Genomic DNA, 24316 nt, shown 5'->3' with positions numbered 1-24316 from the left:
TATCTGTGTGATATGGTTTTGTTTCGTTGTTGGTTCTTCTTTGTGCTTCAAAGGCTCGCCATCAAATCGTTGTTAGTGGTTGAAAATATTAATAACAAGATCTCTACAACTAAAGAGGTTCTTAGTAGCGCAGTTATGTAGCTTACACAATAGTTGACTGCTCAAGCTACAGGATTGAATGAACTTACTGCAGCAGTTTTTACTATTTTGTCTTCTAGGCGGTGGATGAAATAGAATATAAGTATTCTTAAGTTTAATTGTAAAGCTGCAATCTTTTTCATCTGATTTTATTCTATAATTTTTTTGGTGAAACGATTTGAGAATTAGGCGAATTAATGATTATTTAGCTCGTTTCTCAAATTCTAATTTTGGTCGTATCTGAAGAAATGTCCCAATTGAATAGCATGCCATTATTATTAATAATGAATTACCAATTCATGATTTGTTCAAAAAAATATATATTCTCTTTTAAGCTTTTATTTTCTTACCAAAAGTACTTCATAATTATTAAACAAAATCAATGATTAAAATATTGGGAAAAAAACAGAAAAATACAAAAAAAGAAAAAAAATTACAAAAATACTTTGGGCCGGCCCATTAAACATTTATACAGTCCACATACAAATATTTACAAAAATACCACATTCACTAAGCCTTCAGCTGTACAGAGCGAACCATGAAGGTGAAAATACCGCGATCGTTTCAAAACTGCAAAACAACCAAAATGAAACCAAAACGATAAAAATACAACTATTAAAATAACTCCCCCTAATATCGAAATCTATATTCATGAAATGTGGATCTGTAACAAACAGATCTGGAGCTCCCACCAAATCCAAAATAATGTATGATGTGAAAAATTTAAAAAAAACCTCATGAATAATACATCTACGTTATATACAGTTGCATTTTGATTGATTACTGGTTTCAAATATATATATATATATCTATTTAGAAACACAATAAGAAGAGTAAATTCGAATTAAGGTACAACCAGTTACGTATAAGTCAGTTTATTTTTTGTTTTGGTTGCCTTATAGTTGCATTATCATTTTATGTTAGTTTATATATTATATGCAGGAATTTAATTTGACGGGGACTAAGAAATAGTAGTTATACATAGTAAGTTTTGTGCAAAATAGTTACATATTAGTTTTATAATGAAATAACATATGCAAGTAGCAAAACTATAATAAAACTACAAAACAACTGTATACAAACGAAAATACAGGAAAAACTCTTTGAACATCAACATCCATGATAAATCTCATTGTTACCCATTGATGATATAAAAATAGACAGGAAACAACTAGACAAAAAACATATTAAAAAAAAAATACATACAGAAAGTGTTTACACTATTAAAAAACTATGAAAAAACTATTACAAAATGAGAAATAATCAAATGAAGAAACTGAAATGAAAAACAATAAAACATCTCGAAAAACAAAAATAGAAAAAAAAATGTTTAAAATGGGGGGAAACGAAAATGAAACCGAAAACAAACCTCAGTTCGAACAGCAGCACCAACATTATCGTTTTTCCCATAAACATCTTCAGCTATTTTTTCTTGCACACCGACCTTTGTTTTCTTCTTAGGAGGAGCTCTCCCACGCTTCGTTAATGGAGGAGCAAAATCAGAGTCTTCCTCCTCAATAATAGGACGTTTTCCCTTAGCTTTATTAGCTAGTGATTTCAAACCATTTTGGATTTTTTTTTTGATCAGGGGAAGGAGATGAAGAAGAACGGGTCACATCCATTTTATATAAAGATTGGCAAACAAAAAGAAAGAGAGAAAATGGTTATGGGATGGTTTAGTGGGAGTTGAAAAAATTTTGAAGAACAAAAATGAGAGGGAAAATGGTTGAGGAATCGTGGGGAGTTAAAGTTCAACAATGGAGGTTATTTGTTATTTCAAAAAAAAAAAAAAACTGAAAATGAAATAAAAAATCAAAGGAAAACAAAAGAAAAAGAGAGAGAGGGAAGTGATTGAGGGATGCATGATGGTTGATAGGGGAGTTGACGTGACTGGTGCATGGATGGGATGTGTATGTGGTATATGTGTAATAAAATATAGAGAAAAGGTAAAAAAGTTGCTTTAACCGTGTGTAGGTTTATATGTAATAAAGTGTGTAATTTGTATTTTTGGTGTAAAAATTTCTAAAATATTTACCAGTCTACAAAATCTAATAATTAATTAAATTTTACATATGTACATATCAAATATTAAATATTTTTACTTCAATTAGTAAAATTATTATTTTAAGTCCTACATATATATTCAACTACAAAAATTAAAGATTTGAAAGACTGGCACTTTCATAAATCATATCTATCAATAGACAAATTTAATTTATAGTTATTAGTTGTCTTTTTTTTTTGTCGGGCCCCGGCTTTCCTTGAACTTAGGTGTAGTTGGGGTTGTGTTTTGCTATTGCAATTCGACTTTTGCTACTGTTATAAGACTTATTTTCTGTGATATGATTTTAAATGTTTTAGTCTTATCTTTGTGATGTAGTTTTATTTTGTTTTGTTTCGTTGTTAATTTTTCTTTGTGCTTTGATGGCGCACCATCAAATCGTTGTTAGTGGTTGAGACTAATAAGTTCTCTGCGACTGAAGAGGTTGTTAGTAGTGCAGTTATGTAGCTTACACAATAGTTGACTGCTAAGCTAAAGGGTTGAATGAACTTGCTGCAACAGTTTTTACTGTTGTGTCTTCTGAGCGGTGGATAAAACAAAATATAGGTAAGCAATCTTTTTCATCTTATTTTATTTTAATTTTTTGTGAAACGATATTTGAGAATTAGGCGACTGATTATTTGACTCGTTTTTTAAATTATAATCTTGATCTTATCTAAAGAGATGTCTTAATTGAATTGCATGCTATTATTATTAGTTAATTACCATTAATAAAATTTGATGATTTATTAAAATATATATATATATATATTCTCTTTTAAGCTTTTATTTTCTTACCAAAAGTACTTCATAATTATTAAACAAAATCAATGATTAAAATATTTACCAGTCTACAAAATGTAATAATTAATTAAATTTTACATATGTACATATCAAATATTAAATATATTTACTTCAGTTAGTAAAATTATTACTTTAAGTCCTACATATATATTCCAAGTAGAAAACTTAAAGATTTGAAAGATTGTCATTTTCATAAATCATATCTATCAATAGACTTCAAATAATATATGAGAGAATAGCGATTATTGGAGTGATAATTTATTAATTTTCATCCTTGTTCATAAGTTCTCTAATATCTTATTATATACCTTATAATATGGACTAATAATAATTATTATGAATTTATTAAAATGTAAATACTATCTCGGATTTTTTTTATAGCATATTAATATAACATATATTTTTTATCACGTGTATATGTCTTACTTATTATATAAATACTTATTTAACTATGTTTCGTTGTGCATTTAATATATTATTGTGCTTTTTAACAGAATATTTCCAAACAAAAATTTAATTTTATAGAATTATCAATTATTAATAGCATATCTTAAGTGCTGAATCCTCCCATATAGATACAATCATTCACAATAAGCACTCATATTCATACAAAACCATCTTTCACATATATAGTCATCAACTCAACTCAAGGAATATTCATATTACACTTTTGTTTTTGTGAATGGTATTAAACCGAACAACAAAACACAAGGATTATGTAATTTATTTGATTACTATACCTGTTAATTATGTGTGAGAAATAATTACTCTTTTTTCTTATATTTACTTAGTTGTGTAAAATAGTATCTCAAACTTTTAAAATTAATGAAATATATAATGCTATGAGATAAGTATGATTCAGAAAGAGATTTAACTTTGGGAATTTAGGACGTGCATGAGAGCCAAATGATTATTTTTGAATGGTGGAATGATAGATCCTTGATGGTTATAGGTTTGGGGAAGATGATGAAATATAATGTATATGGAGGAATTTTTAGTGGAAACGAGGGGTGCATCGCTAAATGTCTTTGTACCTTTCGTATCCTATTTGTTATTCTAATTAAATTATATAAAAAATATAGATATTTTATTTTTACACTTTAAAATAAGTTTTTTTTTTTTTTTTTGTATTTTTACAGAATTTCACACAAAATTTTTATTATAATTAACGAAGCAATCTAAATCGCAAACAAAATCCGTATGACAACATACATAGAAAACAATAGGAGAAACCATCGTAGCAACTCAAATAGTAAATTTGCAACAAAAAAATTAAAAGTAGTATATGAAGTAATTTTTTTTAAAAAATATATAATTAGTATTTTTTTTATATATTTTTAAGATTGAATAATTATTGTGTATAACAGTAACTAGTCAAATTTTTATTGCCAGTAAAAACTTCACATATTAATTTAAAAATTTTAAATATCTAAATACACTGCTTTTAATTTTGATTGTGTTTTATAAACAAGACAAATTGTAGTGAAGATCTTTTTATTTGTGAGGAAAATACAAAAATTTACTGCCCGTTTGCTTACCCCTAGTATATATATAAGAGCATTGTTATTGGATACTAGTAGTGTCTAGCACGCTTAAGACGTGTTGCCTTGTGATTGGCTAGCGATACTCCCTAAAAGCTATTATATTAAACTATATGAAACTCGATATTTAATTAGACCAATAGCGATATTGACAAATAGGAGAGTACTTAGCACCACTGGTGCCTTTTAGTATTTCTCTATATATAAATACACAATGTATATATTTCTTTTCGATCCATTAAAAAGAAATAAAAAAGATTATTCTCCTTGTGTGGTCTATACACTAAAGTACTCATGAGATGAATTAAATGCCAAGTTTTTTTTTATAAAATTAAAACAATTGATTGGTATATTTTATGATGGTGGACCCTTTTGCTTCTATGTTTTGGTGTTATTCTTGTTGATGCTCTAAGTGCATTTTACACGTTATAATTAAAAAGTATTTTTAATTTTTAAAAATAGAAAATTAATTTTTGAAGACAATTATAGGAACTGTGATGGTACTGTTTTGGAAGTTTTTGCAACATAATCTCCTGGCGATTCGAATGCTTCTGTGGCGGAGATTATGAGTATAAAAGAGGCATTAAGTTTGATAAAGAAGAAGTGCTAGAATAATGTGTTAGACATTTATACATATAATATAAAATATATGTATGTGTATATAACATGCGGAATAAATAAACATATACACTATATGAATATAAGGATCGAAATACCTCCAGCCATTGAATCTTTGAGCTTTAGTCCACATAAGCTTGATCTGCAAAAGAAACCGATTGATGTGGGTAATCGGGCTTCCTCGCTCTCTCAACTCTCTTTAGATGGAATTTGCTGTTATGAACAGAATGAGTAAGGAGCTCGGGGACCGAGACCCTATATTTATAGGTGAGATACTCCATCGCATTCGTGCCACATTAATTGTCAGAATATTTTGACAATTAATTCAGGAAATCAAATCAGGTAATGAATATAGAAATCTGACCATATATAGAATATTACATAATTGATTTTGTTCAGATTCAATGAATATAAAATATTCATTTATCAGAAAATCAATTATTTATTTATTTCCTTAAATAGAAATTTATTTCTTTAAATAGAAATATATTTCCTTAAATAAAATATTCTTATATTCTCCCACTTGGTCAGCATTTAGACTAAAACATTCAAACCCAAACGTTCCCCATTATATAATAAACATACGAATCATAGCGACATGTCCTCATTATAAGTCGAGTATTATCTTCCATGTATTACGATATATTTATTATATAACAATGTACTTTATGTGGCAATGTACTTAAGCGAATAAACCCTAACCCTTATGTTTATTCAGGTCCTCTTACGATAATTTTCTCAGATGAAATTAAGGTGCACATAAATATGAGAAAATATCGAAATTAGAGTTTCATTGAATAATTTTTGGTTGTACAAATATAAAAAACTGCATATAGGTTAACTGAATCCCATATTTACTTTATGATCCTTGAATTTGTGTTGCGGCATGCCTTTAGTCAAGGATCTATGCGATCACCCAATTCAGTTTGCGTGATTAATGACCACTTATCACGTCTTTTTATGGCTAAATACTTAATATCGATATGCTAGCTTCGACCAGTACTCTTAGAGTTATTAGCCATAAATATTGTAGCTGAATTTATCGCAAAATTTTCTTAATGGCCTAATGAAACTGTAATTCTGAACTCTAGGCCTACTATGAAACTCTATAATACATCATACGAGATGTATCCTCAAAACAATAAATGAATGTGACTTCTATAGTGGAAATAACAATCAAGATTCTCTACAATATAACTTACTGGTAATCTTAAGGACGTAATAAAATATTGATTTACGTGAATCAATACAACCAGTGAAGTACATTAGAATCTAATTGGTTAACTATATTTCCAGATGGTCAATTCATCTTAACAAAATATGTATGAATATAATTTTTAGTATCTTAAAGACACCTCATCACTTTGTATGAAGAATAAAGTGGTCTTAACTTTAGTTATTCTGATGCTACTTAACGATCCTGAAACAAATGTAATGCAAAGTCTTATTCAGACTCTTAGGCATACATTAGGCTTCTAAAATAGAAGCAAATGAATGTTCTTAATTTATTCTCATTCCAGACCATTTTTCAGATGCTGGTTTGAGTTGAATTTATCACACTTAAAGATAAAAGCTATATCAGATGAATAATACATAATTTTATTTAACCAGAGATGCTGTGGCTACTCTCTAATTAATTAAAATTATATATATTATTTATATTCCTTATCTCAAAATAATAATTTGAGATATGAATTATTTCAACTTATATAGAAAACTTTTATCATCATTTGCAAGTAACATATTGTCTACGTATAAAACAAACATTACTCCCACTAACCTTCTGGTATATAATTATTTTCATAATTCTCTTTTCAAATCTAAAGGAAAAGATAATGAAAATACCAATTTGTGAGATGTTTGTTTTAATCTATAGGTAGACATCTTAAGCTTGCATATGTTCACCACTATTAGAGGAAAAATTTTATGGCAGTCTGTATACCTTCTCGTCTAGTTCACTGTTTGGAATTGATTAATAAATTGAAACGAGCAACAAATGCCAAGGTCTATAATAGAATCATTTATAAAAACAAGTGAGAATGTAAATCTCCTTTGCTATTGATTCTTATTTCAAAATGAACTTCTTAGCAATGAATATTCTTTAATATCTTTATGTTTCTCAATGTTGCCTAATGAATATTATTGGTGAAAAAACCTATGCTTAATTAATGTTCTCCACCCCATTAGGCAACTTTACTAAAGATAAACTTTATTGCTCTTTAAGATATTCATTTCTTCATTCATGGCATATTGTACTACAACTTCAATTTTTTTTTTTTTTATCATTCTATAATTTAATTTGTGTCTCAAATTAATATTGTAGTTGAACTCTTATTGTACAAAATGTAATCACTAGAAAATATTGATCTTATTGTTCTAATAAGTCATCTTAAGGATGGACCAACAAACTCTTAAAAGAGCAAATGGTTCAATATGCATGTTATTTTAGAAATTGTTAGCAATTACTAAATAACATAACTTATTAGAATTTTATCAATGACTTGTAGATTATTAATGATTAGTTATGAATTCTCAATAACCATTAATCTTAAGGGTTGTTGTGAATCATAATTAATCTAACACTGAGGTGAAAGTTTGAGAAAATATGAATGATCTTTCTCAGAAACTAGGTTCCTAGATTGATCACTCCCACTGATCAAGTCAATTCTTAATTCCACAGTTCTAGTGTTGTGAGATGGATAATAAAATATGTAACCCTTAAACCTTATAGCTTTTCAAATGAAATATGCTCATTTATGGTTTTGGGCCCAGATCTTTTCTTTGACAATTTTACTCTAACTATATATGGGTATTTATAAAATGTGTACATGTCATCAAGTCGGTTTTCAACCTTATCACAACTCAAAATATGTTTGAAAAACAATTTTGGTTAGAACACGATTCGATATGTACACCCCATTGAAGAGTATCAATAGAGAAAGATTTAGGAAAGTTTGGAGTTTGCTATGTAGGCTCCACCCCATGTCCAAAAAATGCTTAGTTTCTTAAATTTGTCACACACTATGATTTAGGTGTACCAGGCATATGTATTGGGCAATGAACCCATGCTTTTAAAGAAACTTTGCAAATAGACTGGGAGTTTATCCATACTCACTAATTTTAATGTAGTATTCTCCATTTTATATTTGATCTCACTATCTTAATATGCAAAATGCACCATTTCTCTACTTAAGATTTAAATGTCTTTGAAACATATAAATCTATACTGTTGTAGAAAAATTATTTATGTGAGTAATCGTTAAAAAGGAGATGCAAAATTTGAGTCCATGTCTTCAAAATTAATTGACTTGTATGATTTCTAATATGATAGAATTCTAGTATGCACCGATTTTGACTTGTTGGAATACATATTCTTAATGAAATTCACACAAGTTCTAAATAAAGTTAGTAAAATCAAGTGTAATGAAGATCCCCACCATTTACTAACATTTATTCTATTTATGGAGATATGTTCCATAATTTTTGGTACTATAATGTAGAAGAATTCTTATTAATAACACATTTCTTATTGTCAGATTGAACTTGCATATCTTTATGAGTGACATCATTTGTAGTAAAGACCTCTAAATGTGTCTAAATCAAGTTTCAATAGAATCTTGGAACATAAAGATCTTTGCCAATTTTAAAACAAAGCCACTACTATATTGCTTGTTCCTTAAACTTCTAAATGTGAGAACTTATCTTGTCTGTGGATAAGATTTGCTCACAGTTACTGACTTTCTTAGGTTTATTTGTAAACCTTGCAAGAAATTATGAATGTGGAATAACAATCTAAAATAATCCACTATGTGTTAATAATCACATTAACTATATTAGAATGAATTCATACACAATAAATTAAAATTTATTGGTGATAATAAAGTGTGATTTATTTTTCTTAATTATACAGTAAAAACTGTATATGCTAGATGAAGTTATCAGAATAAATTTTGAAAATTTCTACTGTTATTGAAGAAATTTTCTACTAGTATGGAAGAAATTTATGAATAGTGATGTAATAAAATTACATATATAGTTTTGAGGTTTAAATGAATCATGTTTTTACCAATAAATAAACATGCTTAAATATGAAATCTTATTAAACAAAAATTGCCTGTGGGCTAAATTTTAATTTAATAAGATTAGATTTAGATGTAGATTATGATAGATTTACACAATTTATGAGAAAACTTAAAGTTTAATATTTCTATCTCTATGAAAGGTATGAAACACTTAATTATTTATAAATGTTTCAAAATTTTATACTTTATGATAAAATTATTAAATTAAATCTACATAATTTCCTGTGGGATAAATTAAGAGAATTTAATTTAACATATTAATTATGTAAATATAATAAAATCCCTGTAGGGTAAGATTGTTATGTTCACATAATTCATGTCCATTATGTGATCTTAATCCACTTAATATATATAATTTTATATAATTAAGGATGCTGTGGCTACTCCCTAATTATTTAAAATTATGTGGTTCACTAGACACCAAAGTATAAACTGAAGATTAAAATTTTACTAAATCTAAAATTGCCTGTGGGCTAAATTTTAAATTTAATAAAATTAGATGAACTTTATGATAGATTTAATTAAACAATAAGTTTTGGAAAATGAAGGTTTATTATCTATCTTTAATTAAATTTGTGATAACACTATTAAATTAAATCCCCATAACTCCCTGTGGGGTAAATTAAGAGAACTTAATTTAACATATTATCCTAATTAATTATACAAATATAATAAAATCCCTGTGGGGTAAAATTATTATACCTATATAATTAATTACAAGTTATGTCCATTAAGGTGAATTTTAATTAATATATAATTTTATACAAATAAGGATGCTGTGGCTACTCCCTAATTATATAAAATTATATTTTCACTTTGACATTAGGTATTGGGCTCTACCTAAAAGTAATTTCGTTATTAACATAATATACAATCACTGAGTTAGTGCTCCTAGTGTGGTCGTCCGAAGATCATTAAAAACCGTTCTAGATATGAGCATTTGTCCCAAGTTCATGTTTTCTTATGTCAAACCACAAAATTACTTACATTTTATTCATATTTTATTCATTTTAGGAAGTTTTATGAATATTTTATGAATAATTTTATGAAGTTTTATGAAACTTAATGTGCTATATAAAATATTCAACCTATCTTAATGTTTGAACATTTCTAAATATATCTAGCACTATAAAAGGAATTTATGTATAGCATTTAAATCATACAAATCAAAATTAATTGTATTAAAAATAAATTTTCCAAATAAATACAAATTAAAACAATTATTGTATGATAATATATTAAATGCTTAATTCCATGATATGTATTAATTATGCATTTATAACCATATAATATCTTAATTATTTGTACTAATAATTAATTTATATAAATAAGGTAAATATACAAATTAGTACAATTAATTATATGAAATCAATTGAATGCAAAATTAAAAAAAAATGTATACTTAATGGCAGATTATCAATTAATTTAATCAATAAATTACTTAATTGGTAAATAAATATAATAATTGCGCACTTAATTGTAGAATAATTAAATATTCACATTCTTAAAATATCACAATTATTGTAATTACATGTAAAAAATAAAGCATGTAATTAATTTACCAAATTAAAAACTTTCCATAATAATTTATTACTAAATAACATATAATATATGAAGATATATGTTAAATAAGAATGGAAAGTTAAACAAATGTAATTTAATTGACTAAATCAACAAAAATAAGGAAATAAAATAAAATTCCAAAAATAAATCAAAGTAGCAAAATTTCGGAATTTTCTTAAATTTTTCTTAATTTTCCTTTTTTTTTTTTTTTGAAAAACTGCCATGAAAAACAACACCGATGACCAAAATTCATGAAACCAATTCCAAAATGATCTAAATGAATAAATTAAGAGATCCATATTGATTTCAAGCATCGAAAACACGTAAAATGTAGACTTTAATTTCATAAAAATTCTTTCGGGTCCTTATCGAGTTCTTAAGAGAATTTTTTCAGTTTTCAGATGGGTTTTAAATCCTTTTCATTCATAAAATCGAACTAAAATATTATATGAATATAGTAATGAATAGAGGATTTGAAATAAATACCGAAAATGAAAACGGAAAAATTATAGACCGAAAAATAAAACTTTCATGTATATATATACTCGTATACAATGTATATATACTGCATAAAATCATCATTAATGTATGAAAGAGAGTATTACATACAATTTTATGCAATAAAAATATGAAAGCATTGAGTATTATATATAAACATATATACATGAAAATTATATGTATACACACTGAATATAAATATGAATGTGTATATATATATATGAATATATAGATTATGAAATATTAATATAAAAGTATATATATAAATATGAATATATATACATAAATGAAAAAAAAATGTATATAAAATATATATAAACAAAAACTAATACTATATATGTATATATATACATATATATATTTGCATATACACATTAAACCATATAAATTATCATAAAGATATATAAAAGAATATGATAATCAATTATATGGAAAGAAATCAATGAATATAATATGAAAGTGTATACTCAGAAATATATATATATTATACGGTATAAATGAATGTATATAATATATATATATATGAACGTAAATATGAAGATGAATATATATATGTATATATAAAAAATTGAGTATGAATATATATATAATCGGGACTATATAATATGAAAGTATATATATAAAATATATATTATATTATAAATGAAGAACCCCGTAAATGTATGTATATATATATGAAACTCAAAATAAATCAAGGCAGAGATATATAATCCGCTCTGATACCAACTGTTAGACATTTATATGTATAATATAAAATATATGTATGTGTATATAACATTCGGAATAAATAAACATATACACTATATGAATATAAGGATCGAAATACCTCCAGCCATTGAATCTTTGAGCTTTAGTCCACATAAGCTTGATCTGCAAAAGAAACCGATTGATGTGGGTAATCGGGCTTCCTCGCTCTCTCAACTCTCTTTAGATGGAATTTGCTGTTATGAACAGAATGAGTAAGGAGCTCGGGGACCGAGACCCTATATTTATAGGTGAGATACTCCATCAGTATCTGTGCCACATTAATTGTCAGAATATTTTGACAATTAATTCAGGAAATCAAATCAGGTAATGAATATAGAAATCTGACCATATATAGAATATTACATAATTGATTTTGTTCAGATTCAATGAATATAAAATATTCATTTATCAGAAAATCAATTATTTATTTATTTCCTTAAATAGAAATTTATTTCTTTAAATAGAAATATATTTCCTTAAATAAAATATTCTTATATAATGTTATTATAAAAACTGACTCTTATCAGTAGAGGATATTTTAAGAATGGTTCTTTGCATGTCTGGTCTTTTGACCTGAGTGTCGCTGTTTGGCTGTTTAGTTGTAAAAGTGTTTTCTTGTCGTTTGTTTGAGAAAGTTTTGGAGTGTACATGGCTGATTCCGAAACAATGGACTTGGAAAAGGAAGGTGATTTCATTACTCTGTCTGGTGGAGAGGAAGATGATGGGGGGATTCTATACGATACCAATGATAATGAACTATCGGAATTCGATGACCGATGGTGCCTAGTGGGCCGGTTCCTTACAGAAAGAACGCTTGATTTTCTGGCTATGCAGCATAAAATGGCGTCTCTTTGGAGACCGGGAAGAGGCTTGTTTGTGAAGGAATTAGAGGAAAACTTGTATCTCTTTCAATTCTATCATCCTATTGATATTGATAGAGTGGTGGAGGGCAGCCCTTGGACCTTTGACAGGGTTCCTTTAATTTTCGCAAGACTGAAGGAAGGGGAGTTACCAAGATCGGTGGTTCTCAATAAACTTGATTTCTGGATACAGCTCCATGGTTTGTCTACGGGTTTCATGTCTGCGAAAGTGGTGAAAGATGTGGGCAACTATATTGGAACATTCGTAGAAGCAGATAAAAATAATTTCATGGGAATTTGGCGGGACTATCTTCGTGTTCGAGTGACTGTTCGTGTTGATTTACCATTAAAAAGAAGAATGAAGCTGGAAAAGAAGGGAGGTGAGTGGTGTTATGCTAACTTCAAATACGAAGATCTCCCCACTTTCTGTTTCATTTGTGGAATTCTCGGGCACTCTGAAAAATTTTGTCCAAAGCTCTTTGATACTCCTCCCCATTTGATCAAAAAGCCTTACAGTTTGGACTTAAAAGCTATGCCACGGAGGAGACAACACACTATCGGCTCAAGGTGGCTTAGGCAGGGCCTATTGGCTAAAAGAGAAAGTTCAGTAGGAGGGGCCGGTGGTGCTTCAGACGGGACAACCTCCATACCAGTGGGAACTCACGGTGGACTCAATCAAGGGCAAGATCAATTAGGTGCACGATCCGTGGGATCTAATGAGGTAATTAGTGGAGTTAATTTTGGAAGTAATGCTAATAATGCCTCTTTAAATAATAAGGGATCCTCCATTGACTATGCTATAAGAGGTAATAATATGAATGAGGATATCATTGATGATGTGGATGGAGATTTGTTTGTGTCAGAGGCAAAAAGGAAGAGGTTGGCCGAAAGTAATGCTGCTGGGGTGAAAAGTGATATTGGAGAAAACATGGCTTTTAACAATGTTATTGGGCCAAAAAACTTTGTTGGGGCGGGTTCTGTTTCACAGGCCCGCCAAGAATTATGAATGTTTTAAGTTGGAATTACCGCGGGCTTGGGAACCAACGGGCTTTTCAATTCCTTAAAGAAGTGATTACTTTAAAGAAACCCAATTTTGTTTTCTTGTGTGAAACAAAATGTAATAAAGCTAGAGTGGATGTGGTGGGCCGAATGTTGGGGTTTGAAGGTGTGTTCTCAGTTGAGGCCCAGGGAAGAAGTGGGGGGCTTGCCTTATTCTGGAAAAATAGCAATGAAGGCAACATAGTTGGTTATTCTCAACATCATATTGATTTTCATGTGTTTGTTGAAGGTCACCCGAATTGGAGGCTAACAGGAGTTTATGGGGAACCTCAAAGGGGTCAAAGGGAGGATACATGGAACTTAATAAAATCTTTGTTCAATTCTCCTAGTGATCTTTGGTGTGTTATAGGGGATCTCAATAATGTGCTGAGCCAAAGTGATAAACGAGGCGGTCTTCCATACCCGAATTGGCTAATTTCGGGGTTTGAACAAACTCTTCATGAGTGCGACTTGGTTGACATGGATTTAGTTGGCTATCAGTATACTTGGGAAAAGGGCAGAGGTACATCGAGATGGATTGAAGTTAGGTTGGACCGGGCTCTAGTGTCATCTAATTGGTGTCAAGTTTTTCCTCAGTCTCGGCTCATCAACTTGGAAACTTCTCCCTCAGATCATAATCCTATCTTTCTTGAGTTTGTTGTGCCTGAACAGTTCTTACCTATTCGAAGCTTTCGGTTTGAGAACGCTTGGCTCAAGGAGCCTATGTGTCTCGAAATCGTTAAGGACTGCTGGTCTGCCTCTAATCACATGACAGTTGGTGACAAAATTGCTCTTTGTGCTGAGAAGTTGGCGTCCTGGGGAACTAAAGTGACTGGTAACTTCAAGCTTCGAATCAAAAAGTGTAGAACTGAGCTGAAAATCTTGAAGACTAAAAGAGATGCTTTCTCTGTGCAACGCTATGCTGATGTTAAGAAAGAACTCTTTATGGTTTTAGATCAAAAGGAAGCTTTTTGGAAACAAAGGGCCAAACAGTTTTGGCTAAAGGAGGGTGACCAAAATAGTAAATATTTTCATCGGGCTGCTAGTAATCGTCGAAGCTTCAATCAAATAACAAAACTTAAAGATGCTGGCGGTGCTTGGAAGGACTGGGATAATGGCTTAGAAGATGTGGTGGTGGACTATTTTACCAATTTATTCTCTGCCTCAGACTTGGGAAATGATGTTGTGATACAATATATTCAGCAGAGAGTAACAAACAGAATTAATGAAGAGCTCCAACAGCCCATAACTGCCGAGGAAGTCAAAAAAGCTGTCTTCAGTATGCATCCCGACAAGAGTCCAGGTCCGGATGGTATGACACCTGCCTTTTATCAAAAATGTTGGGAGATAGTTCAGCATGATGTTACAGCCGTGGTTCAGAAGTTTTTCAATTCAGGTGCGTTTGAGTCAAGTTGTGGTGATGCTAATGTTGTTTTGATCCCGAAAAAGAAAACTCCTGAAAGTATGGTTGATCTAAGGCCTATTGCTTTATGTAATGTCTTGTACAAAATAATTACTAAAGTAATGGCTAATCGAATGAAGCCATATATGGATCAAATAGTTTCTGAATCTCAAAGTGCCTTTATTCCCGGGAGACTCATAACTGACAATATTTTAGTTTCCTTTGAAGTACTTCACTACTTGAAGAGGAAAAGGAAAGGCAAGGATGGTTTCATGGCGCTTAAACTGGACCTTAGCAAGGCATATGATCGCATAGAATGGAAATTTTTGGATTCGGTGCTTCGAAGACTTGGTTTCTCAGAAAAATGGGTCTCATTGGTGATGAACTGTGTTAACTCGGCCAAGTATAAGATTGTGCATGGTGGAAGAGTTATGGGTCCGATTACTCCTACCCGTGGTATTCGTCAAGGCGATCCATTATCTCCTTACATTTTTATTCTCTGTGCGGAAGGACTTTCGGCTTTGATGAAAAGATACGAAGATATGGGTCTCATCCATGGGTGCAAAGTGGCGAATGGGGCTCCGAAAGTGTCTCATATGTTGTTTGCTGACGACAGTTATTTATATTGCAAGGCTACTCTCCCAGAAGCTACCCGAATCAGAGATCTCCTTCACCAATTTGAGTGTGTTTCAGGCCAGAAAGTTAACTTGGGGAAGTCATCCATTTTTTATAGCACTAATACATTGAGCCATGTTAGGGAAGACATCAATTCTCTTTTACAGATGCCACAAGCTGATGATAGAAGCATGTACCTGGGGCTCCCTAGTACCATGGGGCGAAATAAGTCGGCTGTATTGGGATTTTTGAAGGATCGTGTAAGGAAAAAACTTCAAGGTTGGGACTCCAAAGTTCTATCCAGAGCCGGTAAAGATGTATTAATCAAGTCAGTTGCGCAAGCGCTTCCCAGCTATGCAATGAATGTTTTCTTACTTCCTTTGGAGATCAGTAGAGATATTGAAAGCTCTATGGCTAGATTTTGGTGGAAAAGTTCCTCAAAGGAGAATAAAGGCATACCTTGGATGTCTTGGGAGAGAATGTGTCAGAGTAAAAACAATGGAGGACTTGGTTTTCGAAATCTCCGTGATTTTAATTTGGCTCTTTTAGGAAAACAAGGTTGGCGTTTTCTTACAAGACCTGATTCTTTGGTTTCTCGCATTTTCAAAGCTCGTTATTTTCCTACTGGTACCTATCTCTCGGCCCCTCTTGGAAATAATCCTAGTTTTGTTTAGCGAAGTGTTTGGGAAGCTAAGTCTCTGGTTAGTGCGGGGGTTAGATGGAATGTGGGTAATGGCTCTTCTATTTCTGTCTTGAATGAACCGTGGCTGCCTGATCCCCATCAACCTTTTGTTACTTCTACTCATCCGGCACTTCAGCAAGCTCGTGTGTGCAACCTGATGTCAATGGACAGTAATTCGTGGGATGAAGAAATTCTAAAGGACTTGTTTGATGACAGAGAACAGCAGCTTATACACCAGATCCCTCTGAACTCAAACCAGGCAAGTGACATTCTCTGCTGGTTTCATGAGCCGACTGGTGTGTATACGGTCAAAAGTGCTTACCGGTTACTTCAATCTTTGAAAGGACTGTGTGATGAGATAAATGCTTCAGCTTTTTGGAAAAGTTTGTGGTCTTTGAAGATGCCTCCGAAGATTAAAAATCTGATGTGGAGGGCCGGTTCTAATTGTCTCCCAACTCTTGCACAACTTGCAACGAAATGCGTCCCGGTGAATACGAGATGTTCCTTATGTGAGGAGTTTGATGAGTCAATTTCTCACGTGTTACTTACCTGTAGAGTGGTCAAGCAAGTCTGGGAGAGAGTAGGCATCGGGACATCATCGGCTGCTGCAGGGACAACTTTTCTGGACTGGTGTATCCTCACTTTCAAGACTTTGACAGCAGAAAAACAATGCCTTGTTGCTGCTCTGTGCTGGGCAGTTTGGGGAGCTAGGAACGATGTTGTCTGGCAAGGGAAACCGATTAATATTTCAGCAATAGTAGCTTCTGCAAAAAGCTATCTTGATCAATGGCAAAACGCTCAAAAAACTCAAATTGAGTCATCTTGGTCTGAACTTCAAGACTGTGATGGGACGGAGCGTTGGATTAAACCTCAGAATAATAGTATCAAGATCAACGTGGATGCGGCTATATTTGAAGGACAAAATCGGTTTGGGGGTGCTATTGTTATTAGAGATCATAATGGTTTTCTAATTGAAGGCCATACTAAATTGCACCAAGGCAACATTGCTCCTTCTGTAGCGGAGGCTTTGAGTTTTCGGGAAGCCTTAAGTTGGATCAAAGATCACCAATCATATCCCGTATGGGTGGAGACCGACTGCCTTCTGGTCATTCAAGCTTTAAGGAGCTCGACTAGCTTGACTTCTTATTTTGGTTGTGTGATTCAGGAATGTAAAGCCATGTTGGCTAACTTAAGCAATGTTTATTTTTGTTTTGTCAAGCGGTCAGCTAATAGAGTCGCTCATGAGTTTGCAAGGGCGTCTTTATTTTATCCTGATTGTACTTTCAGTATGGGAAACATCCCTACTGAGTTGTTGCCTATTTTGGTGACAGAGTTTGAAGGTTAATAAAGTTTAATTTTCCTTTCAAAAAAAATAAAAACTGACTCTTTAGTGGTCACTAAAAGTTTGGTTGACATGCCATCTATCTTTGGTCTTCTTGTCCAAGATTGCAAATCTCCTACTTTCTTTGCATAATGTTAAAATTTGTCATATTAAACTGTCTGCTAATAAAGCTGTATATTGTCTGGCTCGTGGCTCTTATTATTGGTCTGACAGTATCTTCTCTGGGAGCAATGTTCTTTCTGCTCTTCAAACTATTGTAATAGCAGATTTAGCTATTTAATAAAATTTCTACTTTTATTAAAAAAAATGTTATTTTCTATTTCAAAAAATAATTCACTTTTGATTAATATTTTTTTCCACTTTATCTCACATTATCTTTTCATATTATTTTCTCTCTCAACATTTTTTCACATTATTTTCTCTCTCATCATTTTCTCACATTATTTTCTCACACTTTCTCTCTCATCACTTTCTCACATTATTTTCTCTCTCATCACTTTCTCTCTCTTCATTTTCTCACATTATTTTCTCTCTCCTCTTTTTCTCTCTTATTATTTTCTCTCTCCTCATTTTTGTACGTGTTGGGCCGGGGTCTGAGGCCAAGTTCGGGATCCGTGTCTGGGTCGAGGTCAAATCTAGGTCTGTTTTTCGGGCTAAGGTCTGGGGCCAGGTCCGGGTTCGGGTTCGGGCCAGGGTCTAGGGTTAGGGTCCGAGGCTCGGCCGGGGCCAGCCCGGCGATCCAGGTCCAAGTCGGGGTTAGGTCCAGGCCGGTGTTGGGTCAGAGGTTCGAGCTGGGATCGGATCTGGAGTCCGAGTTTTGGGGCCGTGACCGAGGCCACGACCGGGTCCGGGGATCGGACCGAGTCTGAGTTTGTGGTTTGGGCCAGGTCCGGGTCCGAGGCGGGGCCGGGTCTAGGGTAGGGCCAAGGTCAGGTTCAGGCCCGGTCCGGGGTCCGAGTTTGTGTCTGGGTCCAGGTTTTGGGTCCGAGTTCGATTCGGGTCCAGGTCTGAGTCTAGAGTGGGTACGAGTCCAGGTTTAGTCCCAATGCGTGTCTTGGTCTGGGGGTCCAGGTCCTAATCGAGTCTTGTTCATATCGGGGCTCAAAGTATTGAAGTATTTTTCAAAAAATAAAACAAATTAAAATAAAAATTATTTTTTGAAAACTTTAGCCAAACACGACTTGTATTTTGAAAACTTCAAAAATTATTTTTTGTTCTCATTTTTTAAAATAAAAAACAGAAAACAATGCCAAACATACGGCTTTCTGTTTTTATTTGGATCCAAAGTTTTTATTTTATTAATATTATAAGTTCATAACTAGTTAACTACTTCATAAACTACTTTAATATTATTGGACTCACAAAAACTATTCACCCATGGCATATAGATCTTCTAGTCCTCTGAAAACACTGCAAAGAGAGTAAAGATTATATCACTGGAGTTGAAGAGGAAAAGCACTCCCAAGTGCTTTGAGCTGAATAAACGCATAAGGAGGAGTCAATGCTTTGAGCGGTTATCAGTACAGAAGTAAACAAAGCTCATGGTGTCCTGCGTTTATGACATACTAAACAAGTAGTGGAACTTGCAACAAATGATGAGAGATAAAACTACTAATGAATCAGATGCATGATATTGGAATAACACTATACTCAGGCTACTTAAAGCATTACTGTCTCATACCCTTCCAACAAAAATTTAGTCATACTTAATCGTGAAATTCAACTCATAGCAAGATGATGAGAAAGATACAAAAGTAAAATAACTGAAAGTTCATTACCAGCTAAAAAAACTGTTAACAGCCAAAAACATTATATGATAATAATAATTAAAAAAAAAGGATGCAATTAAGTTCCTAGTCGACCACTGGCAACTCCAGTTTATATTTTAAGTACTTGGTAGAGTTTATCAATTCCACAAGCTTACATGCTTTCTCATCCTTATCCTGCTTGACCAATCCATTAACCACTTGTGTAAACATCTCCTTCTTTAAACGCATTTCCTGATTAATTGCCTCGGAGCAAAGCTCAAAAGCCATATCGAAGTCATCTGCCTCAAAAAATAATGGAATAAGCATCTGGTAAGTCACCAAGTCTGGATTACATTCACTTTCCTGAAGTTGACCGTACCATTCTTTTGCTTCCTCCAAGTTCTTACCATCACAAAATCCTTTAAGTAGAGCATTATAACTAAACACATCAGGAATAATATGCTTACTTTTCATTTCATTCATTAACTGAACGGCCTCGGATACTCTGCCATCCAGCACCATTCCTCGCAGCTTTGTATTATAACTTCTAACATCAGGTACAACATTCTTGCTCTCCATCATTGCCCAAATTTTGTCTCCCTCAGAAAACTGACCATTCCTATACAACACATTGAGAATTGTATTGAAAGTGACCAAATCAGGCTCTTTCCCAATGTTATCAAGCTCATGAAACATCGAAAGAGCATCATCCAAAGAACCCATCTCGCACAATGCTTTAATGACAATGTTATACGATACCAAGTCTGGTTCTATAGAAACACGAGAAGGCAACTCTTTAAAAATCTCGACAACTTTGTCGTATTTCTTTGATGCAACACCAGCCTTTAAAAGGGCATTGAAAGAACTCACAGTGCGAGGACAATTCAGCTCAGGCAATTCATCGAACACCTTCTGTGCGTGATCAAACATGCCAGATTGACCGTACAAGCTAATGAGGCGCATTGCGAAACCTTGGCTGGAGATGTTATAATATTGTTTCTGGTCTTCTAGGATATCTTCGATCATAGAGAACTTCTTGGCACCGGCAAGACGGGCCACCGTGCGCCTGTAAATGCTTTGATTGTGTCGAAAGCGTGAGGACTTAGAGGACTTCTTGAACTCATCTACCAATTTCTGGAGCTGGGTTTCAGTGGTGGAAGCGGAAGTGTTCTTTACCAATCGTTTATTGCCAAGGGTTTCAGTGGTGCAGAAGTTGGCGCTGGGTTTTGAAGGAACTCTCGTAAAGATAGCTCGAACACGACGACACAGAGAAGACATTTTTATGTGTCTTTGTTTGCAGACACTCACTCGCTTACAATACTTGTTTTTCTGTGTAAACCTTTATTATAACAGGCATCAAATGAAGGCTCCCCAAGCCCAACAGGTCAGCTAAACCTAAGCCTAGTTTGGGCTTTTTACGCCATTACAGTCCCTCATGAGTGATGAGTTTGATGACATGGTGAAGCTCATGCTCATGTAATTATCCTTTTCACTTTATTTTAGTGAATGCATACTTCTTTCATAAAAAGGATTTATTGGAACAAATAGAGAGAACTTTAATATTATTTTAATGTATATTTGTAGTTTATAAGATATTTTATTGTACGCCTAAATGTGGTTTCTATAACTATAAAATATGAAGAAAAAAAAAATCTTGCTATGATGTCAGGTCTACCAACTTTAACAAAAATAAACAAATGTATGTGAAGCCAGATAAGTTTTTATTTGTTAATTTTCCTTCTCTGTTTTGTATGTTTTTTTTCAGTTCTAAAACATTTCTCAAATATCCATGGATAGTTACTTAAAAAAGAAATAACTATAAATATCAATTTTAGAAAATCAATCAAAAACAGAATGTAGATAACTTCGAGTTGAAAAGCTAGGCCATTTTTGCCATCTGAATTGGTCAAGTGAAAATCAGTGGTGAGTCTCATATTAAGAGTTCCTGTATCTCTGTTGCGTGGTGTTACTCTATCCAACAACATCAACAATGTGGACGAAAAATCCTAAAGAACTTGATAGAATGGTTGTGATTTACTAACTTGGTCCCAAAATTTGATAATACACTTTCTTCTGTCGCCAAACCTTCAAGTTCGACATCAAATAACCATATGGATCATGACGTGAATCAATTCTACTCGTAATGAGTAACAAAGTTGAATTTCAATTCATGTACAAATGAAAATGCTGAGCCAACTCACAAGCTAGCCAAGCTAATGCAGCAGGGTAAGCAGGCTGAAATGAAGTGTACACCTCACAAGTACACTACTTCACTGCTAAACCCACAAAATATGCCAGAAGTAGTCTTACTATAAAGAGAGTAATAGATTCTGGTTACTGAAGTTTCTTCACAGTTTTCCTGAGAAGCAGAAAACTTCAAAGCTTAAAGCTTAAACCAGTGACAGCTAAAAAATAGTTAACTTTGCGCTACTTATAAATACACAAGCAGAGAAGTTGGTTCTATGCAAACAAGAAATATAGTATATCAGCAACACAAAGTAGCATACAATTCTCATAAATTATTAAGGAGTGACCAACCAAAATTGACAACTGGAGTGTACTACTTGACTTGTCTAGTGGGCCAGCGGTCTAGTTTGAGGCAAGAGCTAAGAAATAATTTAAACTTCCAACTAGGAAAAGACAATCGTCTGTCTCTTCAAAATATTCTTGTAGAACAAAAAGACAATTAGCAAGCAAAGCAAGATAATAAAAGTAAAGGCAGGCGCTACTTGTCTGAAGGAACCTCTGATTCTGAAGGCAATTCAGGCAACTTCAGGCGATAGCGACGGTAGTCGTTAGTCTTTCCAAGCTCCACTAGTTTCTTTGCTTCCTCAATCTTGGACGCCTTAGCCAATTCTTCCACCACCCGCTGCAATAATGCCACATCTAAAAGGAATCGCCTTTTGAAAACTTCCTCGCAAAGCTCAAAAGCAAACTCCAAATCGCCCTGCTTCCTAAGGAAGGGAATGAGTTTTTCAAAGGTAGTTTTATTTGGCACACACTCGCACTTCTTCATTTCATTGTACCACTGCTTAGCTTCCTCCAAGTTCTCACTTTTGACAAAACTTTCAATCACCAGATTGAAGCTAAACACATCTGGTTCAATTCCCTTAGCCCTCATTTCACCGATCAAGTCAACAACTTCTTTTGTTTTCTTGTCCTTAAACAATCCGAGCAACTTGGCATTATAGCTCCTAATGTCAGGGGAGACATAATTCTTCTCCATTAGATCCCATATCCTTTCACCATCAGCAAATCGACCTTTTCCATAAAATGCATTCAATAATGTATTAAACGAAATCACATCCGGCTTCAGACCCTTCGTTTTCATCTCATCCAGTACAGAAACAGCCGAATCCAAAGAATCCATCCCGCAAAACGCCTTGATAACGGTGTTGTAGGATACCAAATCTGGTTCAATCGACAACTTCTCGGGCAGGTCTCTAAAAACCCCATCAACCTTATCGAACTTCCTGGAGTTTACACAAGCCGCTAAAAGAGCATTAAACGACAACAATGTACGCTCGCAGTTCCTCTCAGGCATTTCATCGAACACCTTCTGGGCATTGTCGAACATCCCCGATTTCCCATATAGAGAAATGAGCCGGACCGCAAAACCTTCTTTGGAGATATCGCTGTACTTCTTCTGGTCTTCGAGGATCTCTTCAATCCATTTGAAGCGTTTAGCGGAGGCAAGGCGGCGAACCGTGTCTTCATAAATCCCAGATTTGGTTCGGAAACGGTAAGCCTCGGAGGACTTCTTGAACTTCTCGACGAGGCGTTTGAGGTTACGCTCCTTGTAGACGACAGTGAAGAGGGAGTTGTTGGTGGCGGCGGCGCAACTCGCCTGGGTCGTGGTTGAGAAGGCGCGGTGAAGGAGTTGAGAGAACGACATTGCTCTTCTATGGGACTTTAGGGGTTTTGGGGTTTGGGGTTTATTGATGAAATTACGCTTCGCTCACAGTCTAAAGTAATTTAGTATTCATAAAACTAAATTAAAACAAAATGAATGTAATAATTGAGTGTAAAATAATAAAAAGAAAAATATCTGAATTTAAAATTAGACATATATAATAATCTAAAAATTTTAAACAATATTTTCTCAAACATAAATAAATGGATAGGATTAATACATTTGCAAATATTTTAATAAATTTATGGGATATGAGTATAACTCTATTAAAATAATTATAGCCTTGAAATATTTTTCTTTTAAATATATAATCACCAATTTGTAGTTATTCTTGAACTTTATTAGTAGACATGGTTATTTTAAAGAAAAATTACAATTTAAAAGTATTTATTAATTAAATTAGCAAAAATTAATTGCAAAGATAAATTATACTATAACTATATTAATTCACGAAAAATCAAAAGTAATACACACCATGGATGAACTATATTTTATTTTTATAAATGTTTTTTAACTATATATAAATTTTGTTTATAAAAAAAATTATTCAACTATCATTTATGTTTCTTCACATCATTTTATGTATACATATAAACAAATTAATGAATAGGTTTAATAAAATATTTGTATATAAATTAGAAAGAAACAAAAACATATATATATCATACAATTTAAATGTAAAAT

At 32.6% G+C, this 24316-nt stretch overlaps 2 protein-coding genes across 2 annotated transcripts; both read right to left on the bottom strand.

Annotated features, from left to right (window-relative positions):
* Positions 1–19602: 19602 nt before the first annotated feature.
* On the bottom strand, positions 19603–22117 carry LOC115707432 (small ribosomal subunit protein mS78 (rPPR3a)). The gene has a single exon (XM_030635394.2). The coding sequence runs from the start codon at positions 20995–20997 to the stop codon at positions 19825–19827; it is 1173 nt and encodes a 390-aa protein (XP_030491254.2). The 5' UTR covers positions 20998–22117; the 3' UTR covers positions 19603–19824.
* A 60-nt stretch (positions 22118–22177) lies between these two features.
* LOC115707435 (small ribosomal subunit protein mS79 (rPPR3b)-like) lies at positions 22178–23930 on the bottom strand. Its single transcript, XM_030635395.2, has one exon. The coding sequence runs from the start codon at positions 23612–23614 to the stop codon at positions 22445–22447; it is 1170 nt and encodes a 389-aa protein (XP_030491255.2). The 5' UTR covers positions 23615–23930; the 3' UTR covers positions 22178–22444.
* Positions 23931–24316: the final 386 nt, after the last annotated feature.

Source organism: Cannabis sativa, chromosome 1 (assembly GCF_029168945.1).
Source record: "Cannabis sativa cultivar Pink pepper isolate KNU-18-1 chromosome 1, ASM2916894v1, whole genome shotgun sequence".
Classification (NCBI taxonomy): Eukaryota; Viridiplantae; Streptophyta; class Magnoliopsida; order Rosales; family Cannabaceae; genus Cannabis; species Cannabis sativa.
The sequence above is the reverse complement of the archived record's forward strand: the minus strand, read 5'-3'. Positions and strand labels throughout refer to the sequence as shown.

Bases quoted from the DNA above. Each gene is read 5' to 3' on its own strand.
- LOC115707435 (XM_030635395.2), bottom strand. From the start codon at position 23,614: ATGTCGTTCTCTCAACTCCTTCACCGCGCCTTCTCAACCACGACCCAG.
- LOC115707432 (XM_030635394.2), bottom strand. From the start codon at position 20,997: ATGTCTTCTCTGTGTCGTCGTGTTCGAGCTATCTTTACGAGAGTTCCT.